The sequence below is a fragment of the Oncorhynchus gorbuscha genome, linkage group LG07, assembly GCF_021184085.1.
Source record: "Oncorhynchus gorbuscha isolate QuinsamMale2020 ecotype Even-year linkage group LG07, OgorEven_v1.0, whole genome shotgun sequence".
NCBI classification, from domain to species: Eukaryota; Metazoa; Chordata; class Actinopteri; order Salmoniformes; family Salmonidae; genus Oncorhynchus; species Oncorhynchus gorbuscha.
Window position 1 is genome coordinate 18,161,479 of NC_060179.1, and position 13,745 is coordinate 18,175,223.

General features: G+C 42.6%; 1 protein-coding gene across 2 annotated transcripts in view; it reads right to left on the reverse strand.

The window, feature by feature from the left end:
• The window catches only part of LOC124039585 (LIM zinc-binding domain-containing Nebulette-like), a 139,122-nt gene that overhangs the window by 67,197 nt on the left and 58,180 nt on the right, over positions 1 to 13,745 (reverse strand). For both annotated transcript variants that reach the window (XM_046355719.1, XM_046355718.1), the window contains exon 4: positions 6,497 to 6,604. In XM_046355719.1, the coding sequence (XP_046211675.1) occupies positions 6,497 to 6,604 (108 nt within the window). The remainder of the gene's footprint in view (positions 1 to 6,496; positions 6,605 to 13,745) is intronic.

Consider the following 13,745-nt stretch of genomic DNA (forward strand, 5'->3'; position numbering starts at 1 on the left):
TCTCATAGGCACTGAGCAGAGCTGTGGTAGCAGAGCCCTCACCTTTATTCAGCCTCAACACAAAAGAGCCTTCACCTTTTAGCTCAAACCACCTGCCAGCCGTATGTTTGACACCCCTGAGTTGTATAATGCTCGTTTCGCTGTGTAGATGGATATGTGAATTTCAGGCTTGCTATACAATACTTTTCTTTCTCTGGTTCACCTGAGAGGAACTGAAACCAATGTGTTTACTTCTGAGTAAGTGTGTCAGGGGGAAAAAAGTTTGGGGTTTTGAACACACAAAAAGGACAAAACAATTCAACATTGTTTGTAGAGCATGCAATGGCTGTTAGTAAAATTGTTGTGTGGTGGTATTATACATTTGGTATTTTAAACATGTCATGGTGTAATAATGTTATATGATGTACTGTTTTAGATGTAATGTAAGGGCCTTAATGTGTTTGGAACTCAGGAAGAGTAGCTGCTTGGCAGGAACTAATGGGGATCCATAATAAACCCCAGGAAGATGTTTTAATGTAAATTTATAGGATACTGTGAAGGGTTAAGTTTTTCTGACTGAAATCAGTCATCACCCTCATTACCTCATGCCCACCCACCTATGCACAACTTCTACTCTGCAATCAGTACAAACAAGATTCTAGGAAACAGCAAGAGATGTGCATGTTTTGGGGTCCTCCACACATTCGAGGCTATTACAGTGGAAAAACAATCACTGACAGCCATATGTCATCCCTGTCCACCGTCTAATCTAATAGAAACAGACTTTTACCATTCTGCCACGACTACCAGCAACGGTAGTCTGGGATGATATTGCCAGCTCATCAATTTTCATTTACAGTTGAGAGTACTGTCAGTGACCTAAAGCTTTCTCCATCGCTGACAGAGTTATTCATACGACCCAGAGAAGCCAAGGGTGTGGACTGTAGCAATTCAACCATCAATTAGTGTCAATCAATTAGAGTTCATTGACATGTAGTAATATGGAGCAAATAACATCTTAGCAGTCCTTTAGGATTGGAGAGGAGAAGCCTTGTAGGTTTCTGGTTGGGTTCTCCTGTGACACACGACATTCCCGAGATAGATGAGCACCACATTGACTGTGAAAGTCATTCATTAGACTTCTCGCCTAAATAGCACTGCAGGTCGCTATGGCAGATTATATGTTGGGAGGTAATGAGGTTTCAGTAATGTGGATCACAATATGCACTGCTCTTTAGAGGGTAATTTTTGAAGACAATGATGTTGCACGAAAACTGGGTTCAACCTTTATTTGTTTTCTTTTAAACACTTTAGCTTCGCCAGATTGAGCTGGAATCAATGGAATGGTCCCAAATGTGCAACTCCCTACCATCTGGCACTCCAGGCAGGCTCAATTAAAATGCTCAAAGTATTTAGAAGAAAACAAACCCTCAGGTTTGGACTTTACATTGTGGAGTGAGGTTTGGGCTGCAAGAATAGTGTGCTCGTCCATACAGTAGCATGAACAGGACCGTTCATACAGTAGCATGAACAGGGTGGCATGGGCCAAAATTATTTGTATTCGTTTTTTTAGTAGGGTGTCAGATGCTGGTTTAATAGGGCAGCCATCTGGCCACTAAGTTCACTCAACCATTTCAAAGGGGGACCAAACAGCCAAAATCTCGAGATAAAATTTGACCCATTGTCTCCTTTGAAGCTCTGTCAACATCGCTTGCAGAAAAATCCAAAACAAACATACCTGAGGGCCAATCATGTGGTCATTGCTGCACTTCACCTCGTGTGAACACTATCGCTACTTTCCATTTAGTCACATTTTACATCAGAGCCACAAAAGCCTGTGCTTTTGATACATCACGTCAGCACTATTTATAAAGTACTGATTGCAAATCCACTGCCTCGGTCCGTTAGCAGTAAATTGGGGATGCAGTATGAGAACTAAAATCCTTGATTTACAGCAAGTCACCTTATTTTTTTTTAACATGATCTTGACAATAGCTAAAATGTATTTATTCATAATTTACTCATCCTGTATTCGCACGGGTGGGGCGGCAGGTAGCCTAGTGGTTAGAGCGTTGGACTAGTAAACGGAAGGTTAGGAGGGAAACAGGGATGGGACAGCCTTTAGAGTGGGACTCGCACCCCTCCTATGGACCGCATTAACATAAACAACCAATCCCAAATAAATGTATATTTTCTGGTTAGATTAAAAGGAAAATGAGTCCCAAAATCAACGCAACAGAAAAGGTATTTCTATCCAGTTATTTTCAAATGAGGGATAATTCAAAACAGCTACTGCATATCCGTGTACAGTTGAAGTCGGTAGTTTACATACACTTTAGCCAAATACATTTTCACAATTCCTGACATTTAATCAAAGTAAAAAGTCTTAGGTCTGTCTTAGGTCAGTTAGGATCACCACTTGATTTTAAGAACGTGAAATGTCAGAACAATAGCAGAGAGAATGACTTCTTTCAGCTTTTATTTCTTTCATCACATTCCCAGTGGGTCAGAAGTTTACATACACTCAATTAGTATTTGGTAGCATTGCCTTAAATTGTTTAACTTGGGTCAAATGTTTTGGGTAGCCTTCCACGAGCTTACCACAATAAGTTGGGTGAATTTTGGCCCATTCCTCCTGACAGAGCTGATGTAACTGAGTCAGGTGTGTAGGCCTCCTTGCTCGTACATGCTTTTTCAGTTCTGCCCACATATTTTCTATGGGATTGAGGATAGGGCTTAGTGATGGCCACTCCAATACCTTGACTTTGTTGTTCCTAAGCCATTTTGCCACAACTTTGGAAGTATGCTTGGGGTCATTGTCCATTTGGAAGAACCATTTGTGACCAAGCTTTAACTTCCTGACTGACGTCTTGAGATATTCCTTCAATATATCCACATAAATTTCCTCCCTCATGATGCCATCTATTTTGTGAAGTGCACCAGTCCCTCCTGCAGCAACGCACCCTGACAACATGATGCTGCCACCCCGTGCTTAACCGTTGAGATGGTGTTCTTCGGCTTGCAAGCCTCCCCCATTTTCCTCCAAACATAATGATGGTCATTATGGCCAAACAGTTATATTTTTATTTCATCAGACCAGAGGACATTTCTCCAAAAAGTACAATCTTTGTCCCCATGTGCAGTTGCAAACCGTAGTCTGGCTTTTTTATGGCGGTTTTGGAGCAGTGGCTTCTTCCTTGCTGAGTAGCCTTTCAGGTTATGTCAATATAGGACTTGTTGTACTGTGGATATAGATACTTTTGTACCTGGTTCCTCCAGCATCTTCACAACATCCTTTGCTGTTGTTCTGGGATTGATTTGCACTTTTCGCACTAAAGTACATTCGTCTCCTTCCTGAGCGGTATGACGGCTGCATGGTCCCATGCTGATTATACTTGCGTACTATTGTTTGTACAGATGAATGTGGTACCTTCAGCTGCTTGGAAATTGCTCCCAAGGATGAACCAGACTTGTGGAGGTCTACAGTTTTTTCAGAACTCTTGGCTGATTTCTTTTGATTTCAAACAAAGATTTGAAATCAATGATGTCAAACAAAGAGGCACCGAGTTTGAAGGTAGGCCTTGAAATACATCCACAGGTACACCTCCAATTGACTCAAATTATGTCAATTAGCCTACCAGAAGCTTCTAAAGCAATGACATCATTTTCTGGAATTTTACAAGCTGGTTAAAGGCACGGTCAACTTAGTGTATGTAAACTTCTGACCCACTGGAATTATGTGAATTATAAGTGAAATAATCTGTCTGTAAACAATAGTTGGTAAAATTACTTGTGTCATGCACAAAGTAGATGTCCTCACCGACTTGCCAAAACTATAGTTTGTTAACAAGAAAAGTGTGGATTGTTTTAAAAACGAGGTTTAATGACTCCAACCTAAGTATGTAAACTTCCGACTTCAACTGTGTATGTATGATGAAGTTGCTGATGCATATGGGAAGACTGTTTGTATAAATAACCCGATGCATGTTTTTCCATGTTATTTGGGATTTGATAACAGGGTAAGACTGGTAGGCGTGGTGCAGCTAAAAAGAGCCTGTAACAACCCAGATGTGATTGAAAACCACACCAGAGGATTCTGGGCCAGTGCGGTAGAAGTGGGGCAGTGGGTGTGTATTTTGGGGGGCCTCCGCTCTGCATTCTTAGCGTCATACTAGCCATGATGCAGAAACAGAAGGCATTCAACCCTGTCTCAGTACTATACCATTCATATACAAATCAACCGTGTACATGTTGTTCTGAGGCTAATGTAACATTAGTTGCTAACTAGCATTAGCAGCTAAACCTGAGGGTAATGTAGCATTAGCCACTAACTAGCATTAGCACCTAAACCTGAGGGTAATGTAGCATTAGCCGCTAACTAGCATTAGCACCTAAACCTGAGGGTAATGTAGCATTAGCAGAAGGATAGATGTCTCATGCTCTGGCACGATGCTTTTAGGCCCTGAAAACCTGCCAAAAGTGCTAGATGACACACACAGGCATTTAATAGATGTATAATAAAGATTTATTAGGCTGGTATTTGGATTAGACTAGCAGCATTTATATGCTCCTCTCCAATAGCACTTTTTAGAGTAAAAAACAACATAACAACAAAGAATTTCCTATAGGGTTCAGAGTGTCCTCCTGGTAACAGAACCAAGCGTTGGTTTTAGAGTTCCCTCCACGTGTGCTCTGTAGCTCAGTTGGTAGAGCATGGCGCTTGTAACGCCAGGGTAGTGGGTTCGATCCCCGGGACCACCCATACGTAGAATGTATGCACACATGACTGTAAGTCGCTTTGGATAAAAGCGTCTGCTAAATGGCATATATGTGTTAGTTAATGAAGGAGGTAGGTGTATCCACGGTAATACTCTACGGGTGGTTTACACAGCGGAATAATGCAATCACACAGTCAGACGAGTTGGCCCTGGGCAGTGAGTGGGGGTCACTTACCTGGATCAGCAGTGGGTTAATGTGCCACATCTGGGACGATGGTGCCCGTAACCCTATCCTCCCCCTGGAAGACCTGCGGGCACTAAAATCAGATATGGTGAGAGCACATACGACAGGGGTGACAAACTCAATCCATGGAGGGCTGAGTGTCTGCTGGTTTTTGGTTTCTCCTTTCAGTGTGTCCAATTAAGACCTAGACAACCAGGTGAGGGGAGTTCCTAACTGATCAGTGACCTTATTTCATCAATATAGTACAAGGGAGGAGCGAAAACCCGGAGACACTCGGCCCTCCGTGGAATTAGTTAGACACATAACATACAGTATGTAGAAGAGTAAGGTCTGGATTCAATCCGTATCACTTTAGTATCTCGGAAGACCTGCATTAAAATGTAAAGGTAATTTCTGACATATGCAGCGTTTACCATGAGTGAAGTCTCAGCGATGGTGGGAACATTACCTTTAACTGTTAATCGTGCTAAGAAGCTGATCTTTAGTGCCAAGGACTGAATAGAGCCCCTAGTGTGTTGTATTTACAGGGGACTCAAGACAATGTCATCAGTCTAAAGCAGTGTCCTTTCCTTGTCTCCTTTCCTTTGAACTGATGTGAAAACACTTGACAGTAGGACCTCCCTAATAGGAATCCCCCATGTGGATTCACCCACACTGTCTTATGTAGCAGATAAAGGAAACGTGGAGAGGAGAGGAAGCCAAATTAGACTATTGAGATGCACCCGAGGTATATTTCTCACCTGATAGGAGTGTTGAATTCGTTTGGCAGCACATTTGGTCTCAGCATACTCTTGAGTCGAGGGGTTGGGACAGGGATGTTCACTGGCACCGCTTAACTGTTATATGTCATCTACATAAACTGAGGCTGGCCGTGTGAAGGCCCCTCGTGCACTTACCAGTACTGTAGTGTGTGCATGTGTGGGTGTCATTATGGAAAGGTAGACATTTGGTACGTGTATTATTTCAATGTAGTCAGTCTGTGATACAGAAGAGAGATTATGAGTTGATAGGACCAGATAAGAGAAGAAAGAGAGAGAGGAGCATACTGTATGTTGAGTGTATGTTGAGTGTGTGTGTTTGTGTGTTGTGCAAACCCGTGATTTCGCTCAGTGACCAAAATGCACCCTCTGATTCACACACTCGTCCAGCTTTCACGCACCACTTCGCTCGCTCGCACGCACGCACACACGCGCACACACACACACGCGCACACACACACACACACACACACACACACACACACACACACACACACACACACACACACACACACACACACACACACACACACACACACACACACACACACACACACACACACACACACACACACACACACACACACACACACACACACACACACACACACAATTCAGACACTTTCCTCTCCTCCATTCCTCCACATTACGTAACATTGACAGACACCCCACAACAGTACAAACAGGACACCCACACTAAGGTCAGGGGTGTGATGAGGTAACAAAGACAGGAAGAGGAAGGAGGGGTAACCATGGAGACCAGGAGATATAGAGGAAGTGACCACACAGAAGCATACATTACTGATCTGCTCCTGTGTCTTCCTCAGTCTCTGTTGCTCTGGTGTGTCAGATACAATGCTGAAGCCTCTGCCTTTGCTATCCTCAAAGTCCTTTTTGTATTTCACCTGAAACAAGAGACAGGGATGAGATTTGAAAAACGACTTAGTCGTAATACTTTACCATTTGAAAATCCTTCCTTTCCACGGTGGTTCTAAGCTGTAACACAATAGTCTGACAAGTATTGTGATGAGAAAGAGAGCCTGCTGTTTTGAACTGAAGATACCAGGGTAAAAAGATGCTGGTCTAAAACAAATTAAGTGTTTTGTTTGGAAATAAACTGGTTAGTTTAGGTTTGTTCTTGGTTCCATTTAATCTCCGAAAATATTTAAAAGGACAGTTGTTTTGTAGTCCCTCTCATCGCTAAAGAGCAAGACAACAATTCCGACAAAATTATTCTTGATTCAAAGCCATTCATCTTGTAGATACCCACACTATACAATAGCTTTGTGTAGGGAACATATTAAACGCAAATTAGAATTCTAATTAAACCTTCATCTTTGACTATTGGAGTTTTGAGAGCTTTATTCTCCAACACTTTGAAGTCTCATATCATGACATAAGCTCTTACATAAAGTATTAATGTGGCACACCTGATCGTTATCTTATTGTGTGGAATAATTATACTTTGTCAAGGGCACACTAGGAATAATTCATACATCACTAGACTGCTAGCTATATAGGATTGTAAAGAAAAGCAAAGGAAAAGGGGATGTAGAACTGAATGCATTCAACTGAAATGTGTCTTAACCTAACCCTTCTGAATCAGAGAGGTGCGGGGGGGCTGCCTTTATCGATATCCACGTCATCGGCACCGGGGGAACAGTGGGTTTACGGGCCTTGCTCAGGGGCAGAACAACAGATTGTCATCTCAGGGATTCGATCCAGCAACCTTTTGGTTACTGGCCCAACGCTCCTACCCGCTAGGCTACTGTTAGTCAAGGCGTCACTTTACCACTTTACCTACATGTACATATTACAAATTATATTATTTTGTGTTAATACAAAAATCAAGAAATACAAAAATCAAAAATATGTAGGGGTCAAAATTATTGATACCCCTAAAGAAGCTTATAAAGTAGTCAAACGTTTTGTATTTGAAAATAAGAAATGAGTATGTTTCTAAAAACTACATAAACACTACACAACATGAATGTGGATGCTCCCATGATTACGTATAGTCCTGAATAAATCATGAATAAGGATGAGTGAGAGCCTTAGAGGATGAAAGATCATACCCCCAAGACATGCTAACCTCTCACCATTACCAATAACAGGGGAGGTTAGCATTTTATATCATACCCCGAAGACATGCTAACCTCTCACTATTACAATAACAGGGGAGGTTAGCATTTTATATCATACCCCCAAGACATGCTAACCTCTCACTATTACAATAACAGGGGAGGTTAGCATTTTATATCATACCCCCAAGACATGCTAACCTCTCACCATTACCAATAACATGGGAGGTTAGCATTTTATATCATACCCCCAAGACATGCTAACCTCTCACCATTACCAATAACATGGGAGGTTAGCATTTTATATCATACCCCCAAGACATGCTAATCTCTCACCATTACCAATAACATGGGAGGTTAGCATTTTATATCATACCCCCAAGACATGCTAACCTCTCACCATTACCAATAACATGGGAGGTTAGCATTTTATATCATACCCCCAAGACATGCTAACCTCTCACCATTACCAATAACATGGGAGGTTAGCATAGGAGTGTTTAGAAACATATTCTATTCTTATTTACAATAAAAGTGACTCCAAAATACAATACATTATTTACCATTTATTTTATATGGTACAAAATAATCTGAAACACAACCAAAAACTACAAATGAGTCATAATCCTGATGTAATCATTGCGCTTGCGCGCTAGGAATATGAGATCAAATACTAAACTTTTGACTACTTTATTTTGATTTCCCTACTTTATTTATAATAATCTTTAGGGGTGTCAATAATTTTGACTCCTACCTTTTGAGCAAATTAATTATAACATATTCAACAAAATCTTTTTCTCTGAGCAATTGTATTAGTATAAAATAATATGATTTCAACAACAAAAAAAGTGCATGCAGTATAGCTCAGTATTTGAATTCTTTATTTTATAGAGTCATTATTACTCATCATTATCAAGGGTGTCAATAATTTTAGACCCTTCTGTATAATTCATACAAACACGAACAGACAGAGCTAGGCTACTGAGCACTACAATAATGAAGAGTGTAAACCTCATGGACAGAATGGGTTATTAATTGATCAGTCTACCCAAGAGGCTTTAATGTACACGTTTCAGCTGATTTCTCTCAAAGTAGCCTATCAGTGGCGATATTCTGTCCTTCAGTATTAATAGTCTATTATTGCTACTGTTATGTAAGGCTTAACCTGTGATTTATGACTCATATCATTAGCATGTCAAATTAAAGCTAGAAAAACACAGGTTGATAAATATCCCAGACGTTCATGTTTCTGGCTGAGGGACTGGCAGAGGTTCTCAGACAGCACAAGGGAATGGCTGGGACGAGGGGCAGTTCGTTCCACTAGGCTTGCATACTTAGCAGGGCTGGAGAAAAAACCTGCATACCTACTACAAGTAGCTAGAAGCTCACCAAGAGCTAGGGTTAGCCACCCTGTTACACATCCAAAACCATATGAATTAAATCCAGCAGTCTTCTCAGCTCTGGGTTCTGCTGGTTGACTCACTGAAAAGTGATGTACAGCAGTGGAGGCTGCTGAGGAGAGGACGGATCATAATAATGGTTGGAATGGAGCGGCTTCAAACACAAACCATATGTTTGATGTATTTGATACCATTCCCGTCCTCCCCAATTAAGGTGCCACCAACCTCCTGTGATGTACAGATGTACATTATATAATAGATCCATTATGCAGACGTTTCATAGTGTACCAGTGTACTTTGATGGAAACAGACAGGTGGATACGTTAACAGAGCCTCTCAATTGGTGTGAAGAGGCTTGTGTTTATTTGTGGCTCTAGGGCAGGTGCTGTACGTGGTAAACAACAGTAGAATGGATCTGGTGAGAAAGGCATTGCTTTGCTCCTACGTGATAGTCGATAAGCACAGTCACTCACTCGCACAGTCACTCACTCGCACTGACCACCAGAGAGAAAGAGAGAGAGAGAGAGAGAGAGAGAGAGAGAGAGAGAGAGAGAGAGAGAGAGAGAGAGAGAGAGAGAGAGAGAGAGAGACGCCGGGGTAAATTACTCTAGTAAATCTCTGATGGTAAATTACATTGTCAGGTAATCACAGTTCCTTTTATTACAGCATCCATGGCTGGTGCCGAGAGAGCTGGCAATAATACACACAGACCTGGCTGTTGCTCTACACTGAGGATGTCCTCAGTTGGGTTTGAGGACAGGGATCGATATGAGTAGGTATCACCGACTGGGTTTGCAAAGAATTGTGGACTGATTGTAGAGGGGGGCATGGCTACCTCATATGGTTTCTCTGACACATAGAATCTCAGACCATCTGGTAACAGAGGGGGCAACTGCACGGCCATTGTGGGGGTGCTTGGCCGCCAGACAATAATGAGCAGGGGCCAACATGATCTCAGTGACTGTGTCAGGGTCACTGAGCCAGTTAGGACAGCACTCTGAGGGGACAGAGAGGGAGGATTATCCCAGGCCAGTTAACAGACAAAAGCTGAAAGTGCATCAGGAGTGAAGGCACCGATGCCACAACACACTCATAGGACCAAACACAAATGAGGATGAACAATCAATGTGCAAGAGCTAGTTCTGTCAGTGAGAGACTGGAGTGTTCGATAGACATCTATATTTTGTGTGTGTGTGTGTGTGTGTGTGTGTGTGTGTGTGTGTGTGTGTGTGTGTGTGTGTGTGTGTGTGTGTGTGTGTGTGTGTGTGTGTGTGTGTGTGTGTGTGTGTGTGTGTGTGTGTGTGTGTGTGTGTGTGTGTGTGTGTGTGAGAGAGAGAGTGAGAGTGTGTGTCAGAGAGTGAGCGTGTGTGTGTGAGAGAGACAGAGACAGAGATGCCCCTCTCCCTGGCCTGGGACATAGCCTGACTCCTTCTGGAGACCACTGAGTGGAAAGCTGTCCCTCAGTGAACCAACAATCTGCTGCCAAATCATGCTACCAAACATGACAGCTTCAGACGATGGTGATTTATAGTATGTTTTATGAAAATGTTCAGTTGCCAGACATGCCCCAAAATGTCGTCTATTTTGTACAGTATGTCTGCATTGTTGTTCAGGCTACAACAAAGGAGAAGAAGGAGAAAAAAACAAGGGAAATCAAGCGTGAAAGTTGACATAAGAGTCATTGTTGACCGACTCCTCTAGGGCAATGGGCGTTCCACCAGAAAGGCTGACATGTTGTGTCTAGAAATGACCCAGATGCGAGCCAGTTTCAGGCTAAAGCTAACAGTCAAACCTAGAGAGCCTAACATAGAGGGAGTGAGTGCTGTATGACTGTCCCCCTGACATAGAAGACAACTTGTTCTGACAGTGGCCTCATCTCTCCACCCTCACTTAACAGGCTGTCTGATTTTCTAGTGTAGCCCCAAGTTAAAGCAAATATCACACCAAATGTTAGTCACCGAATTAAGGTTGTGTCTCGCTTCAGGAAACTAGGTGTATGTTGCACATCACTACTTCACAGGACAGGCATTTGATTGTAAACATGTATTTTTTTAATCAAAATGTGTTTTTGGGCAGAAATGCCTTCTGGAAGTTTCATGTGACTTAATAAAACACTTGTTTTCTGTAAATACAAAATAAAAACATTAAATTATGAGCATAGTTGTTTTAGCCATGGAAAAAGACAGGAACCTTCCTGCTAGCCATGATTGGCTGAGATAATGGATGGGTTGATGGGAGATGAGTTTGGATTGGTCTGCCATGTAGCATGCTTCTGTCTATAACGTGAGCTATTCAGTATGTGTTCAGTATGTGTTGATAGTCCTTTCTACTGTGCCATTTTTGAAAGATATAACGTTAGCCATCGAGAACTACAAAAGTTTTGCTACTTTTCTCAACAACATTGATGCCCTGAATATAGCAGGCACTATTGGACAGTTGGAAAAAGTGACGGGCTACTTTCTGCACATGCCACGGTCAGTGTGAACCTGAGTGACTTGATACAACGCTGACCAAAAAGATGTAGCTACAAACAAAACAGAGTTAAATGGTTCCAGTCTGCCTTGAGCGTTCATCCATGTATACGGGTAAGAGTCTAGCTACATTTATAGATATACGTTTCAAATTTAGTCAGAAAGTCGTTTTCATTGCAAGTTAAAGCATACTGTTAGCTAACTAGCGAACGTTTGCCTTCCCGGGTCGCTAACTAAAGTCACGTTTATCATCTATGTAGTAATATTATTCAAATCAGAAAATCCATTTGCATTGCTAGTATAGCCTAATGTTAGCTAGCTAACATTGAACCTGGTTGGTTAGCTTTAGCTACCTACAGAGTCATACTACAGCTTTGACAATGTTTGTATTGGTAGTAGTATGAGGTGGGATTATGTCGGTTTATTGTTTAGCTACATGTCTGAACAAAAGACTCTACTTTGCCATGATGATTACATTACCCATCGAGTTAGCCAGGTATTTTTCAATATTTTTTTCAATATTTTTTTTCTTCAAGTTAGCCAGGTAGCGTATTTTTACCTGGAATTTTTCCTTATTGTAGGCTACCACTAGTCTACATCTTTGGTTGTTTACTAAACTACTTACTCTGTTTAGCACATGGCCTCATATGTGAATCCTTAAAGAGATGGATGGAGCTAAGGCTTAAGAGGATGTGAACGATACTGATTGGGTTTAGACAAAGAAGAGCTCTCCAGTAGGTGTACCAAACATTCAAGGGCCATTTTCTCAAAAGTGGGGTTACAATTGTATCAACTTTCAAAAGAATTACTTTCCCATTGTTCCTCAACTGCAGTGTATGATATACCATTTTCTATCTCAGAGTCTCTACTGGTCACATAGAGACTCTTTTCTAGCTCAGAGTCTCTACCGATCCCCGCATTAGCCTCATGCTCCCTCTACTTTGCCTCCCTGCTTCTGCTCATATCTGTTATGCAGGTGAATGAGGACCCAAAAGCGACTTGGCGAAAACAGAGTCTTTAATCCAGTAAAGGAAATATGCAATACTCCTAGACAAATCGGAGCGGTAAATAAAGCATAAAAAACAATTCCACTCGTAATGACGAGAACAGACTGGAGACTCGATCATAAACTGTAGGTTGCCTCGGGAAGGCACTTGACCGTAGCAGACTCAGACACCTGCTCACCACGCAGCATCTGAGGGAAACACGACACGACAGGGCGATACAAAGACACAGCACGGTGAACAATATACAAGGATCCGACAGGACAGAAACGGAAAACAAGGGGAGAAATAGGGACTCTAATCAGGGGAAAAGATAGGGAACAGGTGTGGAAGACTAAATGATTGATTAGGGGAATAGGAACAGCTGGGAGCAGGAACGGAACGATAGAGAGAAGAGAGAGAGGGAGGGAGAGAGAAAAAAAGGGAACGAACCTAAAAAGACCAGCAGGGGGAAAACGAACAGAAGGAAAAGCAAAATGACAAGACAATATAAGACAAAACATGACAGTACCCCCCCACTCACCGAGCGCCTCCTGGCGCACTCGAGGAGGAATCCTGGCGGCAACGGAGGAAATCATCAATCAGCGAACGGTCCAGCACGTCCCGAGACGGGACCCAACTCCTCTCCTCAGGACCGTAACCCTCCCAATCCACTAAGTATTGGTGACCCCGTCCCCGAGAACGCATGTCCATGATCCTACGTACCTTGTAAATAGGTGTGCTCTCGACAAGGACGGGAGGACGGGAGGGAAGACGAACGGGGGTGCGAAGAAAGGGCTTGACACAGGAGACATGGAAGACAGGATGGACGCGACAAAGATGTCGCGGAAGAAGCAGTCGCACAGCGACAGGATTGACGACCTGGGAGACACGGAACGGACCAATGAACCGCGGAGTCAACTTACGAGAAGCTGTCGTAAGAGGAAGGTTGCGAGTGGAAAGCCACACTCTCTGGCCGCAACAATACCTTGGACTCTTAATCCTACGTTTATTGGCGGCTCTCACAGTCTGTGCCCTGTAACGGCAAAGTGCAGACCTCACCCTCCTCCAGGTGCGCTCACAACGTTGGACAAACGCTTGAGCGGAGGGA